This window comes from Pelophylax lessonae (assembly GCF_965119305.1).
Source record: "Pelophylax lessonae genome assembly, chromosome: 1".
Lineage (NCBI taxonomy): Eukaryota > Metazoa > Chordata > Amphibia > Anura > Ranidae > Pelophylax > Pelophylax lessonae.
In genome coordinates this window covers 494032671-494052765 of record NC_138768.1, presented here as the reverse complement: position 1 = coordinate 494052765, position 20095 = coordinate 494032671, and the positions used below count along the sequence as shown (strand labels likewise).

Here is a 20095-nt window from a genome sequence, read left to right as displayed (position 1 = left end):
GACAGAGCAGTGTAAATAATGAGACCAGTATTAGGTACATGTGGCCGAATTCTGGAGCCATCTGTCCCAAATCTTGTTGTATTTAGTGGGACATCCCGGTTCTTATACATAATTCTATGGTACGGCAAGACAGAGTCTTTAGGATGTATTTTTAGTTAAATTGCCATTACGTCTCCCAGTGTCAGTTTACCAGTAATCGCTATGCACAGCGAATATTGCTTTAACTGGCATTGAGGAAAGACCTGTTAGTGGAAATCTTCCATTAGATAGGATTGCACAATACTTGTAGCCTGCAGCGCAAGGAGAAATCGCTCTCAGCCCCAGGACATTGATCGGTAACCTGGATCCTCCAGGGACCATACTCCCTAAGCAGAGAACCTGCCGAGGACTCCTCCCCACCCGGACAGGCTTGCATCCACGGTGATAATTGTTCAGGAAAAAGCGGAGGAAGGATTCCAGCTCAAGACTCCCTGGTCAGCCAGCTCAGCAGGATCTGAAAGTCCAGAAAGTTTGGGCTCTAGTCCCTTTCAAGAAGGATAGCCTTCTGGGGGATCCCCGAGAAGGATTGAGCGAAAGGGACCGTCTTGAAAGACGGCACCATCAGTCCCAGAACTCGCATACAGGTCCGAAGGGACGACCATGTGCGAGACAGTAACAGTTGAACCGCAGTCTGAAGTTCCAAGAGTTTTTTCCCATGGAGGGAGAAAACACCCTGACTGAGGGCGATTCCAAAGTCAGGTCCAGATAGTCCAGTCTCATGGAAGGGACTAGGGATGACTTCTGAAGGTTCAGAACCCATCTGAACTCCTCCATAGTTCTTGTGGTGACTTCCAAATTTGTTTGTCAGCACCGTAGGGGACTCCACACAGAGAAGCAGATTGGCCAGGAACCCCGGACCGATACGCCCTGCTGCCGCAACAGCGCCAGGACCGGAGCCTTTGTGAAGACCCTAGTAGCATAAGCAAGACCAAAGGGTAACGCCACAAACCGATAGAGATAAAAACGGAAAACCTGTAGGTGTCCCGAACAGAACAGGATGTGAAGGCAGGCAGCTTAAAGTCTATTTAAATAGGTGAAGGGTGGGCTGATTAAATAATATGTGAAGCTGCAACCATAGATCCAAAAAAGGAAATGCCAAATAATAAATGTAAAATCAGGTGCGCTAAACATAAGTTATCACTCTCAAGTGAAAACACAAATGTGTGTTAAAGTCAAAAACCAAAGGTTAATGATAAACATGTAGTGAACAGATGAATATATAAATGATCTAGAAAATCACTAAACAGTGTAGTACAAAATAAAACAATGGTGAAAAGATTCCAAGTGAAATCAAACAGTCCAAAAGGGATAAAGTGACTAGTGTCCGTGCAATTCCAAATGATACAGGTGAGTAGATCAACAAAAAGTGCTTCAGGTGACAGCCAGAAGACCACTCTACTTGTCTGATGTCCCACTACCTGTGCAGGTTTGCTTCTTACCAGCAATAGAATGTAAAAAGGCGTGAAGACAGCCACATCCATAGTGGAAACCTCGTGTGGGGGAGGGGAGTATGTAGATATCTTCCCACGCCTCCTAAGGAGGTGGGTGAGCCTCTTACCAGAAGGCCAAAAATCTTGGGCCTGTGTATATTCCCTTGCTTGGATATTCTCCTTCCTCTCCTCCTGGTGCCTTTAGGATGAGCTGGTGGTCTCTGATGGTCTTAGACTATTCTTTTTCTCGTGCTTGTCACTACAACAGCTTACTTCATCCACAAGGCATCTGCATGATTCTAAAAACTCTTAGAACTGATTGTTGATATAACTCAGGAAGCCAGGAATCCCCCTGATGCAGGGAAGCCACCACCGTGCGAACCGATACCAACTTTAATTTTCGATCTGCACGGAACCATCAAAGGACCAGTTGGTCCAGCTTGCTGAACCAGAGCCTGAACTGTTCCACAGAGCGCCTGAAAGCGATCCGGAGACAGCCATACTTTGGGAGGGAAAAAACCTTAATGGAAATAAACGGATCGAAACTCAATCTTGCAAATGGACCGCATGAACTCCTGAACCCAGCAGCCTGGGACCTGGGCCAGCCGCAGGTCCTCGACCGACAAGGACCTCCCCCCACCCCCTAGACGAGTGAGGAAGCACCTTCAGGCCGAGTAGGCCTTGTCCGCAGGTCTGGAAAAAACTGATTTCATGTTCTCCAGACCAGGGTCGTTTGGAACCACACGCGGAAGTCTCGAAGGACTTCGCCACATCGACCGTCCCCGAGGGACGAAGAAACTGTTTGCGAGCTGAAAGGGAAGAACCCCGACTGCGACGAAGGCCCTTACCCTTGTAAGCCTGTGGAAGAAAGCACTCTCCCCCCATGAGACCCTTATATAATGCCATCCAGGGCAGCGCCAAACAGGCGATCCCCCGAAAAGGGAGATCCATTAAGACCGTCTTAGAAGTTTGATCCGCAGACCAACACTCTGGTCAAGTAGATGCTGGACAACCACCGCCGAAAACGAAATGAAAAAGGTGACCCATACAAGGGAGCCTCAACCAACGCGGCATCGCAAATAAATTGAAGCCCCTACGCCAACTGGTCCAACAGCTCCCCCAGGGTAAGAGGGACATGCCCCACACCAAGTCACGGCAGCAGAACTCCACCCATTAGGCAGAGTCTGCGTGGCAAGGGCAAACAAACACTGTTCCCAGTGCAGACTACGCAAGGGAGTACAGATAGCAAGTCACAGCCCACGCCATCCTATCACCCAAGTCCTTAAGGAACAACGGAAAAAACGGTAGTCCCATTCAGCTAGAGCCCGTACGTCCATCAAAGGCAGAACAGCCCAAAAGGGCAACATCTAACGGACGCTTAGACACCAAAGGGGAACGTTTGAGACGGTCCCCTCGGTCCCCTCCTACATGAGCAGCTATCAAAAAGAGCAGCTCCAGATGGTATGTGAGTGCCAGATGCCACCTGCGCCCCCCAAATTGCAGGGTGACACGCACTGAAAATAGCCAGTGCATCCACCAGTGCCTGTCGCGCTCAGGGAGGTAGAAATGTCATCCTCATTGGAGGTGGAGAGGAGGGAGGTCACAACAGGACATAGGCAAACCCAGGAGTGTGAGAGTCCGACCATCCCAGGGAGACGGCCTGTGTCTGCCCAAAATCCGCCAGGGAGGGGGGGCATGTACTCACCATACTGGGAACACAGGCGGGCAACATCTCCTGACAGGACCCCACGCCACCGGAGTAGGTGGGCTGTCGGCCAAATAGGAATGCTGCGACATAAGCCTAGACCCTGTCGTGTGCAACCTGGGGAACATTTAACTCGCGGGGCCAGTCCCCGTCCAGAGGGACTACGTTGCGGCCGACCCAGCGCAGAGCTATGGTCTGCACACGCTCACTGGCTAGACTGGGGCGACCACTGAATATGGGGGTCCAGTCTGTTGCCCAGTTCGGCATAATTCCTTGACAATCTCACAGGAAAAAAAATTCAGAAGAAAAAAAGACTAGCTAAAAAAATCTACATAAAAAAATACTTTATATGCCAGGACCAGAGATCCCAGCAAGGAACTGGGTTCTTACTCCCGAGAAGGCAGATTAAAACGGACATCCTATGCAGGAAGAGAGAGGGTGTACCCTCCGGGACTGCCCATAGGCGTAGCCAGAACTTTTTTCTGCCTAGTGGCCTACTCCTGTAGGGGGCAGTATTACCCTACTGATATGGATTAGAGAGAACAGCGTCCGTCAATGAACGATAGCGAAAGAGCTGAAGCATTTCAATTCCTTCTATTCAAGTCTATGATAATAGACCACGCTTGTGGCACGTTAGTACAATACAGTTAATAGGTGTGGTTTTAGCGTGCCAAAAACGAATGTCAACTGTGTCGCAAACACGCATAGGGCTTTTAGAGGAGTGATTTAAAAAGCTCAAAAACGCTTATCAAACAACATAGGTGCATTTGAGAAGCTTCAGTATTATATGCAAATGTTAAAAAGCCTTAAAAGGCAAAAAAACATTTATTAAAAAAAACAAAAAAAAAAACATTTAAATAAGAAAAAATGGGCCAGACTAAACCGACCACTTGGTCTTTTTTTCTGCCATCACTTTTCTATGTTGTAATTTCTCTGCAACAGCATTAACCTGAAAGGCAAGGTCATATTGGGTATTCATTGTCCAAGTCCAGTTCGCTACAGTTTGACATATAGAAAGAGCAGCAAAAGCGGGTTGCAAGACTGGGTCTGCCAAGTTAAAGTGAGTTTTTTTTTTTTTTTGAGAGGATTGCAACAGATAACAATAAAAACATGGACTCCATACAATTATCAAGCACAAAGTTCAAAAAGAAAAATCTATATATCCACAAAGAAATATAGCATTACCTATAGAGAACACATTGATCAGTAAAAATCTATACATGGCTATTAATTGGGTATCAAAGGGCTTCTGGGATTCAGAGAAGGGTCACAGAGTAGAAATGAATACTCAGAAAACCTCAAATAACCGTAAACAAAAATGGGTAGAAGTCAAATATACCTATGCTCCCCTGAATCTAATACATAAAACATTCCTTCGGATGCATGCAAAGAGTAGGAGAAAGAAGAAATGGCAGGAGGGAGAAAGAGAGAAGAGGAAAAGAAAAAAAAGGGGGGATGGAGGGAAGGGGGCCACCATTGGGGGAGTCAGAATCAGGATCAGTGGCCCAACAGGAAGCTGGAACAAAGGAACTGTGTGAGTCACACATTTTGTAACTATTCATCAGATAAACAGATGAGATTCCAACAGAACTACCTGGTCTTATGTTCCTCAGCTTTGTCCTGAAGGACCGAGGTCAGGTCCTCCATTTATTCGATATTCACTATTGCGAGCAATTAAGCAACAGTTAACCGGGCAGATTGCGGTTTCCACATACTAGACATACAAGCTTGTGCTGCGTTTAATAGGTGCTTAAGCAGAGATTTATAATATTGCTTCCTTTACATTGGAATGAGGTTAAGTAATATCACTGCAGGGTCGTTCTGCGAGGAAATGTCAGTGGATTTGTGTACAAGTTGAAGCACAGATTGTCAGAATGTGTGCAGTTCAGGTTACTCCAAAAAAAATGTGTGAGAGTGCCCATAGACAAGCCACATCTCCAGCAGCAATCACAGGAAACAGTTTGGCAAGGACTGCCTGGATCCTGTACCAACGGGTTACAATTTTGTAGGTGGTCTCCTGGTATCTGCTGCACAAGGTGGATTTGTGTGCAGAAAAAAAAGTATGTGCTCTTTTTGAGAATCAGAGAAAGTTACCTATAAGTCCTCCAATTTAACAAGGAAGGGGGATCGGACTGAGCGTGGAGTTCCAGGAGGTATTTTTAAGATGTGGAAAGAGATCTCCAAGTCAGGCCCTCTCCCACAGATATCTCTTTGAAGGAGTGCAATTTCCTAGGCAAAAGTATACAGTATGTTTGGGTGGAGAATGCGAGAAATGAGACAATCGGAGAGCCTTTCAATGAACCAGAGAAGGTGTAGATGAACTAGTGAGGAAAGTGTGCATCACAAGCCAGCCGTTGGAGCTTAAGAAATGGGAGGCACGCAGTAGGCCTCGAGGAGACAAGGATCGGAAGTTTGGATTGGTAAGCCCGGAAAAAATCCCTGGATGGCCTAATAGAGGCGTCATGGGAGAGGAGAAGCTCTCCAAGAATTAAGTGAGCTTTTATCTTAAATTTTCTCAGAATCTTTAAAACATGAAACATCTTTAAAAGTTACAGTAAGATATTTGATTAGGACAGAGAGGCCAGGGTCAAAAATGGAATGGCCCACTTTTGGCAAACTTTTTTTTAGCACTGAGTAGAGTTCAGCAAAGATTTTTGGGGGAGTGAAAATCCTTTCCGGACTGATCCAATCATAATAGACTGCACTTTCTGTTCATGAACAGGAAATATTTTGCAAGTTTTTGTAGGCCAAAGGGGCATGGTGAGAGAGAGGAGAGTCACCTGCACAATACCAAGGTTTTTGCAGAGGCAATGAGCTTTTCAAAGTTAACAAGCATGTTCTGTGCTCCTTCGTTAAAGAGGAAGTAAACACTCCTCTACAACTTGTACCTATAGGTAAGCCTATGATAAGGCTTACCTATAGGTACTGTAAATATCTCCTAAACATGTACCGTTTAGGAGATATTTACCTTACATGTCGCCAGTGACGTCACTGGCGCATGCGCTCTGAAGGAACGGCCGATCGTGCCGTTCCTTCAGAGCCCCGTGCCGTGACTGTCGGCTCTAGCGCGCGTGCGCGGGAGTGACGTCACCGCGGCTCCGGCCAATCAGATGGCCGGATGCCGCGATCCCGGAAGACGGGCGACTAGACATGTCGCCCGTCATAGAGGTGAGTGAGCGGCACGGCGGGGGCTCGTTCTGAGGTAAGTATTGCATAATGAGCTAATATGCGATGCATACTAGCTCATTATGTGTTTCTTTTGCAGGGTGTAAAAAAAAAAAAAAATAACTCAAACGAGTTTACAACCTGACAGTGTGGCTAAGATAAACCTTCTGCAGGTTCCTCCAACTCTGCCTTTAGGTCCTCTTCATTTCCCTCTAGAGCTGGCATATCAGGGTCCAACGCTGGTTAAAAAATGAGAGCTAGAGAAGAGCTCTGGACAAGGATAGCTGAATTAACGCTGTAATCTCTCCTAGAAAATGTGGATGCTGAGAATTCATCCTTACTGCATGCCTAAAATGGAGTGGAATCAGATACAGAGCCCTGTGTTAAAACCAGTTCCTGCTCCAATGCAAGGTATGCATCACCACTCTGAGTTTACATAGTTTGTTACATAGTTTGTGAGATTGAAAAAAGACATCAGTCCATCCAGTTCAACCTATGATGTGTGTGTGTGTTCGCTGTTAACTGTACATTGTATACCCCTGTATGTTGTGGTCTTTAAGGTGTCCATCTAATCATTTTTGGAAACTATCGATGCTCCCTGCCGATACCACTGCTTGTGGAAGAGAATTCCACATCCTTACTGCTCTGACAGTGAAGAACCCCTTACATATTTTAAGGTTAAACCGTTTTTCTTCTAGTTTTAGTGAGTGGCCACATGTCTTATTGTATTCCCTTTCTCTAAAAAGTTTGAGTGCTTTTCGGGCCTTCGGCGAAGCGAATGTTCACTCGCTGTTTAGAATTGGCTCCCTTTTGCCTGTTCTCTGCCAAGCTACAAGTGAGAGTATTTGGGTACCAATAGAGTAGAGTGCAGGAGATAAGTGTGAAGGGAGTCACTTCCGGAGACCCAGGGTGAAAAGGTGGTGGTCACTCCCCAGCAGCAGATCAGGATCCAGGGGGAGAAGGTTGAGCGGACAAAGTGACATCCCCAGCAGAAGTGCTGACAACATGGCAGAGAGCTACCAACCTCTGCCCAGTACTGGCAACAACTACAGAGATCCAGGGAGCTGAGGCATTTGGCCCCTCTCCCCAGCGACAAGCTGATGTAGTGGAGCTCCTACTCCCAGCTGAATCGCTGGCAAGAGGGCAGAGCGCCGCTGTCCTCTGCCTAGCACCTAAAGTGTCTCCACAGCTTCAGGGACCTGGGGCAGTCGGCCCCTCTGCCCAGCAACAGACCAAGCCCTGGAATGGTAAAAACCACCCAGCTAAAACGCTGGCAGCTGAACAGAGAGTCAATGACCTCTGTCCCACACCTACTGATGACAACTTTTCCCTGCAGCCAAGAATGGAGATCATGTGGACTACCTATGTGTGTTCACTCTGCCCTCAACAAAAGATGGAGTTCCTGTGGTAGTGGATGGGACTATGGTCTCCAAATGTATACCCCAGGGATGCTGGGCAGTTAGCCCAGATTCCCAACAGCATGACGGAGTGAGCCCAGCCACCCTGTCTTTGTCTTCTCTCTAGCGGCTGAAAGGACTGCAGGGAGAAGGGCCAGTCCGCAGGTCTCCCTAGCAGCAGGTATGTTCTATGAGAGAGGCAAAGGTTGGCTGGGTAAGTAATGCTCTGTTTGAGACAATGTGTTTGGGGTACGGTGTGGGTACGAGCATTGGGGAACTAGAACTACGGATTAACTCTGAAGTCAACCTGTCTGGGGTCTCCTTCTGGGTTAGTCTCTTTCTGAAACTTTGGGTTGGGGACTCGTGGAACCCAGCTTACCTTAGAGAGGTTGGGAAACTCTTGTTTCAGCTCCCCAGACCCCTCTTAAGTCACCCTGTGTCTATTAAGGGAACAGGGTGACTGAGAAAATGGACAACTACTTAATGGACACTGAGAAAATGGATTTTTGTAAGATCTTACCGTAAAATCCTTTTCTCTTAAGCTCATTGACAGACGTAGTCTTCTTGATTCTCAAGAGCTGGGTTATGTTGTCTCCGCAGGAGTAGGACTAGGCAGAAAGACAAAACGTTCTGGCTCCACCTTAGGGGCAGTCCCTGAGGGTATATCCTCCCTCTCTCTGCTACAGGGAATCAGTTCTGTTTTAAAGCAGTACAGAGAATTTAACCCAACCCAACTCAATGATAGAGGGGCGGGTACTACGTCTGTCAATGAGCTTAAGAGAAAAGGATTTTACGGTAAGATCTTACAAAAATCCATTTTTCTCTATCGCTCATTGACAGACGTAGTCTTCTTGATTCTCAAGAGCTGGGACATCCAGAAGCAGTGCCACAAAATGAGGGGTGGGATTGACAGAATCAAAATCCAATCTAGAAGGCCCAACCGGAGCCAACCAGAAGTATCAAATGACTCATCGAGTAAACAGATGAGACCTACCCCACAAATCCTCGAGGTAGACCAACAGTCTCCTCAAACAGTGGCCTGCAGGAACCTTGCAGCCAGAAGAGGCATCTGACGATGCCATCACATAAACCTTATACAATATTGTAAAGGTATGAACCGACTACTAAACAGTCGCCTTGAAAACCTGAACCACTGACGCCTGATGGCGGAAGGTCCAGGAAACTCTAAGCGCCCGAGTAGAATGCGCCTTAACAGGGAACGGGGGATCCCGACCCTTAGATAAAATAAGCCTATACCACCGTCTGTCTGATCCATCTAAAGATGGTCGCAGCAGAACAGGCAACCCCTTCTTAGGGCCATCCGTGATCACAAACAGTGAATCCGTCTTACAAATTGAATCCGTAGTATTCAAGTATATCCTGATCGCCCGAACTACATCCAAGGAATGCCATGCAAATTCTCGAGGATGATTGGGCTAAGGACATAGGAAGGACAATACACTGTCCTTATTCAATGAAACTTTGAAACCACCTTAGAAGGAAGGATGGATTCGGATGAAGAACAACCTTATCCCTATGAACCACCAGATCTGGGGAACAACAGTATAATGCAGCCAGTTCTGACGCCCTGCGTGCAGAAGTGATAGCCACCAAGAAGACCACCTTCTGGGATAAAGTAGGCAAGGGAATCTCCCTGATATTTTCAAAGGGAGGTGTCTGAAGAACCGACAGCACCAAATTAAGATCCCAGGATGGTAACGGCGCGTGCACTGGCAGAGCCAGGTGTCGCACCCCCTGGATGAAATTCCGCACCAAGGAATGAGTAGACAAAAGCTTCTGAAAGAAGATAGCAAATGCTGAAACCAGACCCTTGATAACACTCAAGGCCAGCTTCTGCTCAACTCCCTGTTGCAGAAAGCCAATATTCGGACTACCGAATAAAGATGTAGATGGAACCCAAGGGATTCACATCACACAATATAAGACTTCCATGTACGATGATAATCTTTCTGGAAGTCGCTTTCCTTGTTTTAACTAGAGTAGGAATAACTGAAGCTGACAATCCCTTGTCCTTCAGCACCTGGGTCTCAATAACCAGGCCGTTTAAAACCAGCGATCGTAAAGCAGGATGGAAGATCGGTCCCTGAGACAGTAGATCCTCCCTGAGAGGAAGTCTCCACGGGACGTCCGCCATCAGTCTGACCAAGTCGGCGTAACAAGCTCGAAGAGGCCAGTCCGGAGCTGCCAGGATTACTGGAATTCCTTCCTCCTCTATCTTGCGAAGAAGTCTTGGCAGTAACCCAAGAGGAGGGAAGGCATACATTAGCTGGTATTGCCCCCACGGGGCGATCAGTGCGTCTGCGGTTTCTGCTAGAGGATCGCGGGAGCGAGCCATGAATCTCTGAACTTTCCTGTTGAATCGAGATGCCAACAGATCCATATCCGGGGTGCCCCATCGTAGGCACAACTGGTGGAAAACGTCTGGATGGAGGGACCATTCCCCCTGATCCAGAGTCTGACGGCTGAGATAATCTGCCTGCCAATTCTCCACCCCCGGAATGAACACCGCAGAGATTGCTGGAACAAATCGTTCCGCCCAGCGAAGAATGCAAGCCACTTCTTTGGCCGCTCGGACACTCTTGGTGCCCCCCTGGTGATTGACATAAGCCACGGCCGTGGCATTGTCCGACTGGATCCGAACCGGGCTGCCCTGGAGCTGCTCGGTCCAGTGAATCAGACAAAGTCTGATCGCTCTCAGTTCCAATACATTTATCGGTAACCTGGATTCTTCCGGGTACCAAAGTCCCTGGACAGATAACTGACCGAGAATTCCTCCCCATCCGGATAGACTGGCATCCGTGGTCACTGTCGTCCAATATATTGGCAGAAATGACTTTCCCTGGCTGAGCATCGGAGACCGAAGCCACCAGACCAGAGACTCTCTGGTCTGTTTGCTCAATCGGATCTGATTGTCCAGGGATTCCGGATTCCGATTCCATCTGAGAGAAATCTCTTGCTGAAGAATTCGGGTATGGGACTGGGCAAATGGGACTGCTTCGAAGGAAGCCACCATCAACCCCAGACCCCTCATGCAAGTCCGAAGGGAAGACCAGCTGTTGGTGGACTGCTGATTGAATCTTTCGGAGTTTCCCTACCGGAAGAAAAAACTCTTGTCCTGACTGTGTCTAGAATTAGACCCAGATATTCGAGCCTCTGGGTGGGAACCAGAAATGACTTTTGCTGGTTCACCAGCCACCCGAATTCCTGTAAAGAAATCATAGTAATTTCTATGTTTTGTAGCAAGGTCTGAGGAGACTCTGCATGAAGCAGAAGATCGTCTAGGTAACCTAGAATCGATATGCCTCTTTGGCGCAGAAGTGCCAACATTGGGGCCAACACCTTCGTGAAGACCCGCGGAGCCGTGGCGAGACCGAGAGGTAACGCCACAAACTGATAGTGGTTCTCTTCTACGGAAAAACGTAGAAACCGCTGATGTCCTGCGAAAATGAGAATGTGAAGATATGCGTCCTAGATGTCTATGGACGCTAGGACATCCCCTGGATGCAGCAAGGCTGCTACTGTGCGAATGGACTCCATTCTGAATCTTCTTATGTAGACAAAAGAATTGAGTGCCCTTAAGTCCAGAATTGGACGCACTTTGCCCTCTTTCCTGGGTATTGTAAATAGGTTTGAATAAAAACCCCTGAAAGCGTTCTGTCCAAGGAACGTGGACTACCACTCCTTGTTGTAGTAAAACTGTGACTGCTCTCCACAGATCGTCTAAACGATCCGGGGATAGTCGGCTATTGGAAGGGAAGAATCGCGCCGGTGGGAGAGATCGAAGCTCGATCTTGTACCCTGACCTTATGACTTCACAAACCCATCTGTCCGGGATTCTGGAAAGCCATGGATCCGGGAACCGGCGAAGACGTCCCCCCACCCCAGTTATGGGTGGGGGGCGCACCTTCAGGCTTTGGACGGTTTATCTTCAGGTCTAGAGGGGGCGGGCTTTTGCTTGCCCGACCAACGACCCCTGACGCCTCCTGCAGGAGCTTTGGAGGACTTAATTTTTTCACCCGCGGGACGAAAAAAACCTCTTGTGAGCAGAAAAAGAAGGCCCTCGTCTTTGACGAGTTCCTTTACCTTTAAAATTTTGCGGTAAAAAGGTGCTCTTTCCACCCGTGAGATCCTTAATGATCTCATCTAAGTTGGCTCCAAATAGACGCTCTCCTAAAAAGGGGAAATTAGCCAATGCTTTTTTGGAACCTTGGTCGGCTAACCAACCTTTTAGCCACAGTGTACGCTTGAGAACCACCGCTGAGACAGATGCTCGCGCCAATAATGAAGTAGCGTCTAACGCCGCATCACACACAAACTGTAACCCCTGTATCATCTGTTCCAACAAATCTGATACCGCCTGAGGGACCTCTTCTAGGTCCCGGCGTAACCACTTGGTCCATACAGTTACAGCCTGCGAAACCAGACCAATAGCAATTATTGGTCTGAAAGCTGATCCAATCAAGGTAAACATGGTGCGAGACATAGCTTCTATCTTGCGATCCACTGGATCTTTAAAAGACGGAGCGTCTTCTAGAGGAATAACCGTGGCCTTATTCAATCTAGCAATTGGTGAATCCACCACAGGTGGTTCTGTCCATTTCTTAATGAGGGTTTCCTCAAACGGATAACGCCTGTTAATGCGTTTAGAAATAGTAGAAATGCGTTCTGGCAGACTCCATTCTTCTTTGATTGGATTGCCAAAACATTTGGGCAATGGAAAAAACCTTCGCCACTAGATGCGTTTTTAGTCCCAAAAGGGATTTCAGTTTCAGCTATTTCTGACGGAATACCCTGTAATCTTAAGGTCTCTTGAACAGATACCATGAGTGCGTTTACCAACGCTTCCTCTCTGGCTATGGCTGATGCCGAAACATCCTCCTCACTGTCTGAAAAGACAGTACACGAGACACCAATACCAGATGAAGTACCTGCAACTGCAGAAATAGGCTCAGAGTCTGAATCCGAGGTTTCAGATAATAAGGGGTTAGGCGGGGGTCGCTTACTTGCGCCCTGTCCCTGACAAGCCACTTCCACCCGGGACACAAGCTTCCATAATAGCGGACAATGATTTAATCGTCAGTGGGGTGCTGGAGGATCCCGCAGACCCCTCGAGGGGATCCGGAGGAGATACATGAGTGGCAGGGTCCATGATAATTCAGGACACCTTTGCCAGAAAACACAAAAAAACATTTTTTTTTTTTTTTCTTAAATTTTTTTATTTTTTTTTTATGTGTCTCCCCCTAGCGCAATAGCGCCCCTCAGAGTACCTGCTTCTCGATCCCACAGAGAGAGAGAGGGACCCCCAAGGCTCACCAACCGATGCAGTGAAGTTTCCAACCAACTGCAGTCAGCGTCTGTCTTTACAGACTGGAAGGAGCTGTTGCTTTTTCCCGGGTAGAAGGACGTGGCTCCGCCCCCTGTGTACGCCTTCCGGCGTTCCCAGCTCTCCACGAGGTAGCTGGGCTCATGAAACATGGCCGCCCCTATATAGGAGACATTAGACTCCAAAAACATGGCGGCCGGCGTGACCCGAGGACATGCATGCACCTGGTCTACGGCAAAATGGCGGCAGACCGCCGAAATCGTTTTTCCCAGCACATCCACCTGCATCTCTGCTGAGTGGCGATTGATAGATCTACAGGAGATACACTACAAATAAGGTAGGATTATACCTCCTATGTCTGCTGTAATGCTACAGTCTGCTGGGTAGAGTGTTAGCTCTCAAACCAAGTCCACTTCCCACAAACACATACTGTATTTACAAGGGGGACTTTTAGTGTCAGATATATACTGACCATGTATGGAGGGGCCCATAATTCATACTGCCTCATAACGAGGAAAGAAAAAAGGGAACGTTTACTCACCATACCGAACCGACAGGCACCCTCTCTTCACAATACCCTCTCCACCGGGGTGGGGGTTTGTGGACCACTCCGGACGCCTCGACTCTCAGGTTCCTGGCGTCCAAGCGAGACTTTTAACTCGCAAGGTCAGTCCCTCCACTGGGACTCCGTCGCGGCCGACCCAGCGCGGAGCTCTGGTCTGCACGCGCTCGTAGGCAGAAACCGGGGTGACCACTGGATCTCAACATCCAGCCCGTCGCCCGGCCCCGCATACTTACTGTGTCGCGGCCGACCAAGCGCAATGCAATGGTCTGCGCGCGCTCGTAGGCCGGCTGGGGTGACCACTAGTGTCGCCCAGTCCGGCGTTTTTTGCTTGAAGATCTCACAGGAAAAACACTGGAGAAAAAACTACCTAAAAAATATTTCTTCTAAAGAAAAAATCTTGCCAGGACCAAAAAGATCCCAGCAAGGAGCTTAGGTCCTTACTCCTGACTAGACAGAAAAAAACTGATTCCCTGTAGCAGAGAGAGGGAGGATATACCCTCAGGGACTGCCCCTAAGGTGGAGCCAGAACGTTTTGTCTTTCTGCCTAGTCCTACTCCTGCGGAGACAACATAACCCAGCTCTTGAGAATCAAGAAGACTACGTCTGTCAATGAGCGATAGAGAAATGTGGTTTATAATACTTCAAATGGGACCGTACCGTAATATTTATCAACAATATCCCTCAAGAAATCTATGATACATTAATTACACTCTATCAGAATGATGGAACATTGCATGAGCTTTGCATCGTAGACTATTGTAGGTAAGAGTCGGCTACTGGGGTCTCCTCCTATTGTCTGTTTAAGGCTCCATTCACATCTGAGCATATCATTTTCAGGCGTTTTTTGGGCTTTTAGGCATTTTTTCTGGCTTTTTCATGTGTTTTTTGCAGGTGCTTGGAGGCAGGCATTGACATCTAACAAAAATGCTTGTAATCTGCCAAAAAGAAGCTGATGTACTTTATGAGCTTCAGGCATTTTGATTCAGGTGACAAAATGCTAAGATGTGAACTGGGGCCATTGAAATGAATTGGATTTTGCTTGTTGGGCAATTTGAGACTTCAGAGAGGAGCGTTTTACGAGCTGAAATACGCTTATAGGATGTTCTGTGTTTATATTTAGGATAGTGTGTATTGCACTTTATGAGCTTGATGCCGGCAGTTTGACCTGGAGTGAGATCCTAATCAAAGTATTGTCTAGGTGTGGATTCCCATTCATTCATATTGTTTCTGTCTGATGGCTAATTTGATTAACTCTTGGAGGTTCTTTTATGATGGGATTAGCCTTGTGTCAGCTGTACCTCGTTAACTAAACCATTGTGTGATGTTTTGGGTAAATATCTGGGTTATTGTTCATGTGGTGGTTGTTTAGCTATAGTAATTATATTCCTGTGTGCAGTTTATATTGTTAATGCAATATGATCAGGAAGGGGATGTCCTCCGTTGGGGTATATAGTCTGTGTGAGTTTGTTCAATAAAGAGTTCCAGATTTGCTGCTAAAACGAGTTCTGCCAAGTTCTTGGTTGCAATAGGTGGCTATAATATCTGATATCGATGTTCAAGACTGGAGGAAGCAGTACACTGACGGAAGCATCCAAGCACTGTGTGGGTCGGTTCCGTCACAGTAAGCACGTTCGATAACAAATCCTCATAGTTAAAAAGGTGGGAGGAGGTGCTTGAGTATCTTAGAAGGCCTCTAGTCAGACATGGTGCTAAAGTATGAAAACAGTGGGGTGATGTAACCCCTAGTCATCCACCTCTCAACTGAACTCTGAGTGATTAACATTTTAGCGGCAAGTATGAACAATTTATACTGTGAAGTGAAGACATTCAAAACATCGCCACGTTTAACACAGTAACGGTCAGAGATAGAGGGTGACCCGATCTTACCTGCCCAAAATGCAGGACTATAGTCCAGGCTTTCCCATTCTGGCAGAGATGCCCCCCCAAAGGGGTCTCCAAGGACTGGACCCCACAGTGATGAACCATGGTTCTACACCTGCAGCTAACGGGCCAAGCTTAAGTGCCAAGGTGAGTGCCCCAGGCAAAATCCAGTGCTTGAAGCAACACAACAGGCTGTCCCAACCGCTTGGGGTCCAGGTACAGCTCCCAAGGTTCTACTAAGTTTGCACCGATTGAGATACACTGCTTCCACAGAAGAATCGCAAGAAATTCGCAAAAAAAAGATAAATAAGCTAGTGAAACTGGTTTCTTCAGGAAGAACTGGAGGTCTAACACCTACAGACACTAGGAAAAACTGAAGACTCATGGAGTGGGGTAGGGCTATAGGGGCGGCTCCCTGGAAAGGGAGTGGGGGTTACCTCAAAAGCTTGCCAGTGTTCAATAATCACAAGCCTATAACCCATGGTGTATGAATAAGTTGCCTATGTCTTCTACTGTACAAATAAGTTCACTTTTTCAAAAAGGTGTTTAGCAGTGGCAGGTTAGTGTACAGAAATTTATGTTCATGAACCAGGCAGATATCACGGTTACAATAGATGCTAGCAGAGAGTACATTGGCCACAACACATTCCCCACACACTTTTTACCATAATCAATTAGTTAAGAGAGTGTCTGCACTGGTGTGAAAAGGTACACGAGTACCCATATTAGGTCCAAAAGAGTTGGCATTAGTGCTTGCATACTGACCGGCTGTGTTGATCGTCGCCAGAATTCTGGATGGCAGTGGAAATCTGTTCCTCTTCTCCTTCCCTATCTGCACCAAGGGTGTTTTGTGAAACAGAGCCTCCATTGAGAGAAGAAGCTGAACATTTAAAATGAAAAAAAAAAGAAAAAAAAAACAATGATGATGAATAAGTACCTAAATTCCTCCCTTTATTTGCTGCATTTCTCCTGCTATGTGGAATGATGTGCTAAACTGCAAACAAAACAGTACGATTTTCATCTGATTTTGCCACTGACCTGCAGAAAACAAAACAAGGCAAACACAGCCAATCCCTGTTGCTTGACCTTCACCGAATGACAACATCGCTTCTACCAGCCGCTAACTAAACAAAGGGGCTGGTTCATTCAGGCACCCTGTCTTTATGACAGCCCTAAGAGACCCTGTCCTATGACGTCATAGGGGAGTAGGGTACCCTGGTGACATCACCAGGTGACCCCAGCCCCTATGATGTCATAGGACAGGGTCTCTGAGGGCTGGCATGTGTCGTCATAGGGGCAGTGTCACCTGGTGAGGCCCCCCCCCCCCCCACTTTCCTGGCCTGCATGCTCAGATAACAGTCTGGTTTGGATTTTGGTGGGGACCACACACCATTTTCTTTTTGGCATGGGGTTACCCTAAAAATTCATACCAAACCAAAGGGCCTGATATGGATTTTTTTTTGGGTGGGGGGGGGTGGGGGTTAAGAACAACTGCTGCCGGCTCCTAACAACCAGCACAAACTGCACACAAAAAAGCATGTAGAAGCGATTTTGATGGGTTTCCAATGAAGTCTATGGACCACAAAATCGCATTGCATCACACCAAAGTAGTACAGGGTCGGGCAGCCCATTAATTTCAATGAAATTCCCTACCCACAAGAAAAGCTGGGAAATAAGCTTCTGACTCATTTCTGAAATCGCACCACACTGAACTGCAAGGTGCTGTGGCACAAGGCAGTTTGGCAAGTGCAAGAATGGGCCATAATTGCCATTGACTGGGGACATCATTAAGAATTAATTGCACTCCTGCACATCTTCTAAAGAGCAGCGTGTTTCTGTGAGGGTTGGGAATGCACCCTGCACTAGTGTTATCTAGCCAGTAAATACAGTTATGTTTTGATGTATTATTGACCTACTAGGATGCTATGAATGTTTTCATTTGTGAGCTGTGGGGCATTGGTAAATATCTGCTGGGTGAAGCTGTGATTTACATTTTTATAGTTGAATTATTTGATTTGTGAACTGTGGGGCATTGGCGAATATTTTTCAGGGAGAAGCTGTGATTTACATTTTTTTGGTTTATAAATCTCCTATTTTTCCTGACATGTTGGAATGATATCTTTCCAGGGCCGATGCAAGGATTTTTGACTACATAGGTAAAGATGCATTTTACCGCCCCCATATCAACCTATCAGCACCATCCTCTTGCTACTCCCTGTTAAAAACCAAGCTGGTAGCTGTTACCTCCTTCACACCTGTAATGTGATGGGGTGCGATGTGAAGGAGGTCACATACCATTGAAAATGGAGCTGTGCCAAACTTCCACTAAACGGCAGTGTGTGATGAGGGGGTGGGGATATGCATTCCTTGGATCCACTTAGTACAGTTAAGGCCAAGTAAAACTTCCAATGGCTGGGTTCCCCCCACAAACAAACTCCCAGATCACACCCCTTAGATACTCCCACTTTGATCACACCACCCAGATTCCCCCCCTGATTACACCCACAGATACCCCCCACTCTAATCACACCCCTAGATAACCCTCCCACCCTGATCACACCTCCCCAGATACCGACCACTCTGATCACATCCATAGATCACCCACCCGACTGCAATCGCACCTCCCCAGATACCTCTACACTGATTACTACACCACATACCCCCCCCCCCCACTCTGATCTCACACTTTCCCAGATGCCCCTACACTGATTACACCCCCAGATACCCCTACACTGATTACACCCCTAGATAACCCATCCAACCCTGATTACATCTCCTCAGATACCCCTACCCTGATCACACCTCTAGATAACCCTCTACACACTGCAGAGCACTCCATATTCACTAGAGAGAGTGGCTGGGAGAGAGGGGGTAGCCAAGAGAGAGAGGGGACAGAAAGAAGGGGGCTGAGACAGGGGGGGCTGAGAGAGGGTGGCGGACAGAGGGTGGGGCTGAGAGAGAGTGGGAGCTCAGAGAGAGGGTGGTGGACAGAGAGGGGAGCTGAGAGAGACACAGGAGGGCTCAGAGAGAGGGTGGCGGACAGAGGGTGGGGCTGAGAGGGTGGCAAACAGAGAAAGGAGCTGAGAGAGACACAGGGGGCTCAGAGAGAGGGTGGCAGGCAGAGAGGGGGGCTGAGACACAGGGAGGCTCAGAGAGAGGGTGGCGGACAGAGAGGGGAGAGCTGACAAAGAGGGTGGGAGCCGAAAGAGAGGGTGGGGAGATGAGAGAGACCCCCTTAGCACTGTCCCTATCCACAGTCCCTCGTCTGCCCCCCTATCCCAGTCTGTATCTGCAGGTAGGTTTATGTCAGTGTATGATGCCCAATACTTTCTTGATCCGGGAGGCACTATGCTGCTCCTTCCAGCAGCTCCCTGACAGCTGGTACCTCCCGCTCGTCCTCCAGGATTTACTGCTGATGCTAGAGCAGAGCAGAGAGGAGGTTGGAGGTGACTGAGTCCAGTCTTTGGGATGCTTCTGTGTGCCTCTTCTGGCTCAAAGAGGCTGTGAAGCTATTTCCTTCCAGCTGCCCTCAATGGTTATCTTCCATGCAGGTGCGGCCTCCTTCTGTGGGGCCGCACACATCATGTGGGGATAGATGCCCACACCCCCAGGACGTCACCACCCAGCTGACATTACAACCAGCTGCTGCAGGCACAATACTGACTGGGATCGAGGCACCACACTGGGGACTGACAGCTCCCTTCTAAATTTTGCGCACGGGGCCATAGCATAGTCCAAGGTGGCCCCCCCCGACGCTACGCCACGCCGAAGCTGGGATCCGAAACCCAAAATTCAGATCAATCATTTACTAAAAATCAAAGCACAAAGCCACTGTGCAGTTTCAAGCAAAGACTTATGCTCTCTCTCAAGCCATGTGTAACTGATCAGTTATTCAAATAGACACAGAGAGCACAGCTCAACAGGTGTATCTCGTATTGTTCATTATACAATTAATCCATTAATATTATTCCACTCAACTTCGTCAACTTCGCTATGGTTCAAAGAAAAGGAGAGAAAACCACAACAAAACAAAGGAAAAGCACATTTTAATCTATGAATATTTCAGGATTCTGTCATTTTAAAATTCTATGATAAGCGGAGATTTCCAGTTACCAGCTGTAGAGGAAATGTCAAAGTGCTTTCTCCCATCTGGAAAAAAGACAAAATATAAACTAAAATATGTAAAATGTATCATTAAATCTTTCACAAGAATAAAGAACATAACTCCTGTTTAAACCACGTGGATAAAGAGTGTTTAACCTATTAATCCACCAGACTTCTTTTTGTTTCAGTTTTAAAATCTCGTCTCCACCACCTCTCATCTCTAATGATCTCTTCAAAGATTATAAACTACAAATCCGTATATCTTAATGGTCACATTCCATAAAATGCTTGGGAATCCAAGATTGGTAGAATAGAACGAGAATGAAGAACTACTTTATCATTGTGCAAGGCTAAGAGGATTTACATGACAAAGCCGCCAGCTGCAACACATAGTGTGCAGAAGTGATAGCCTACAAAATGCAGTCTTTTGGGAAAGAGTCACTAAAGGAGGATCTCTAATATTTT

At 47.3% G+C, this 20095-nt stretch overlaps 1 protein-coding gene across 1 annotated transcript in view; it reads right to left on the bottom strand.

The window, feature by feature from the left end:
- Positions 1 to 20095, bottom strand: part of HDGFL2 (HDGF like 2) — a gene marked incomplete at its 3' end in the record, with an annotated part of 529328 nt that overhangs the window by 38118 nt on the left and 471115 nt on the right. Inside the window, exon 15 of the mRNA XM_082254985.1 lies at positions 16292 to 16406. Within this exon, the coding sequence (XP_082111111.1) occupies positions 16292 to 16406 (115 nt within the window). The remainder of the gene's footprint in view (positions 1 to 16291; positions 16407 to 20095) is intronic.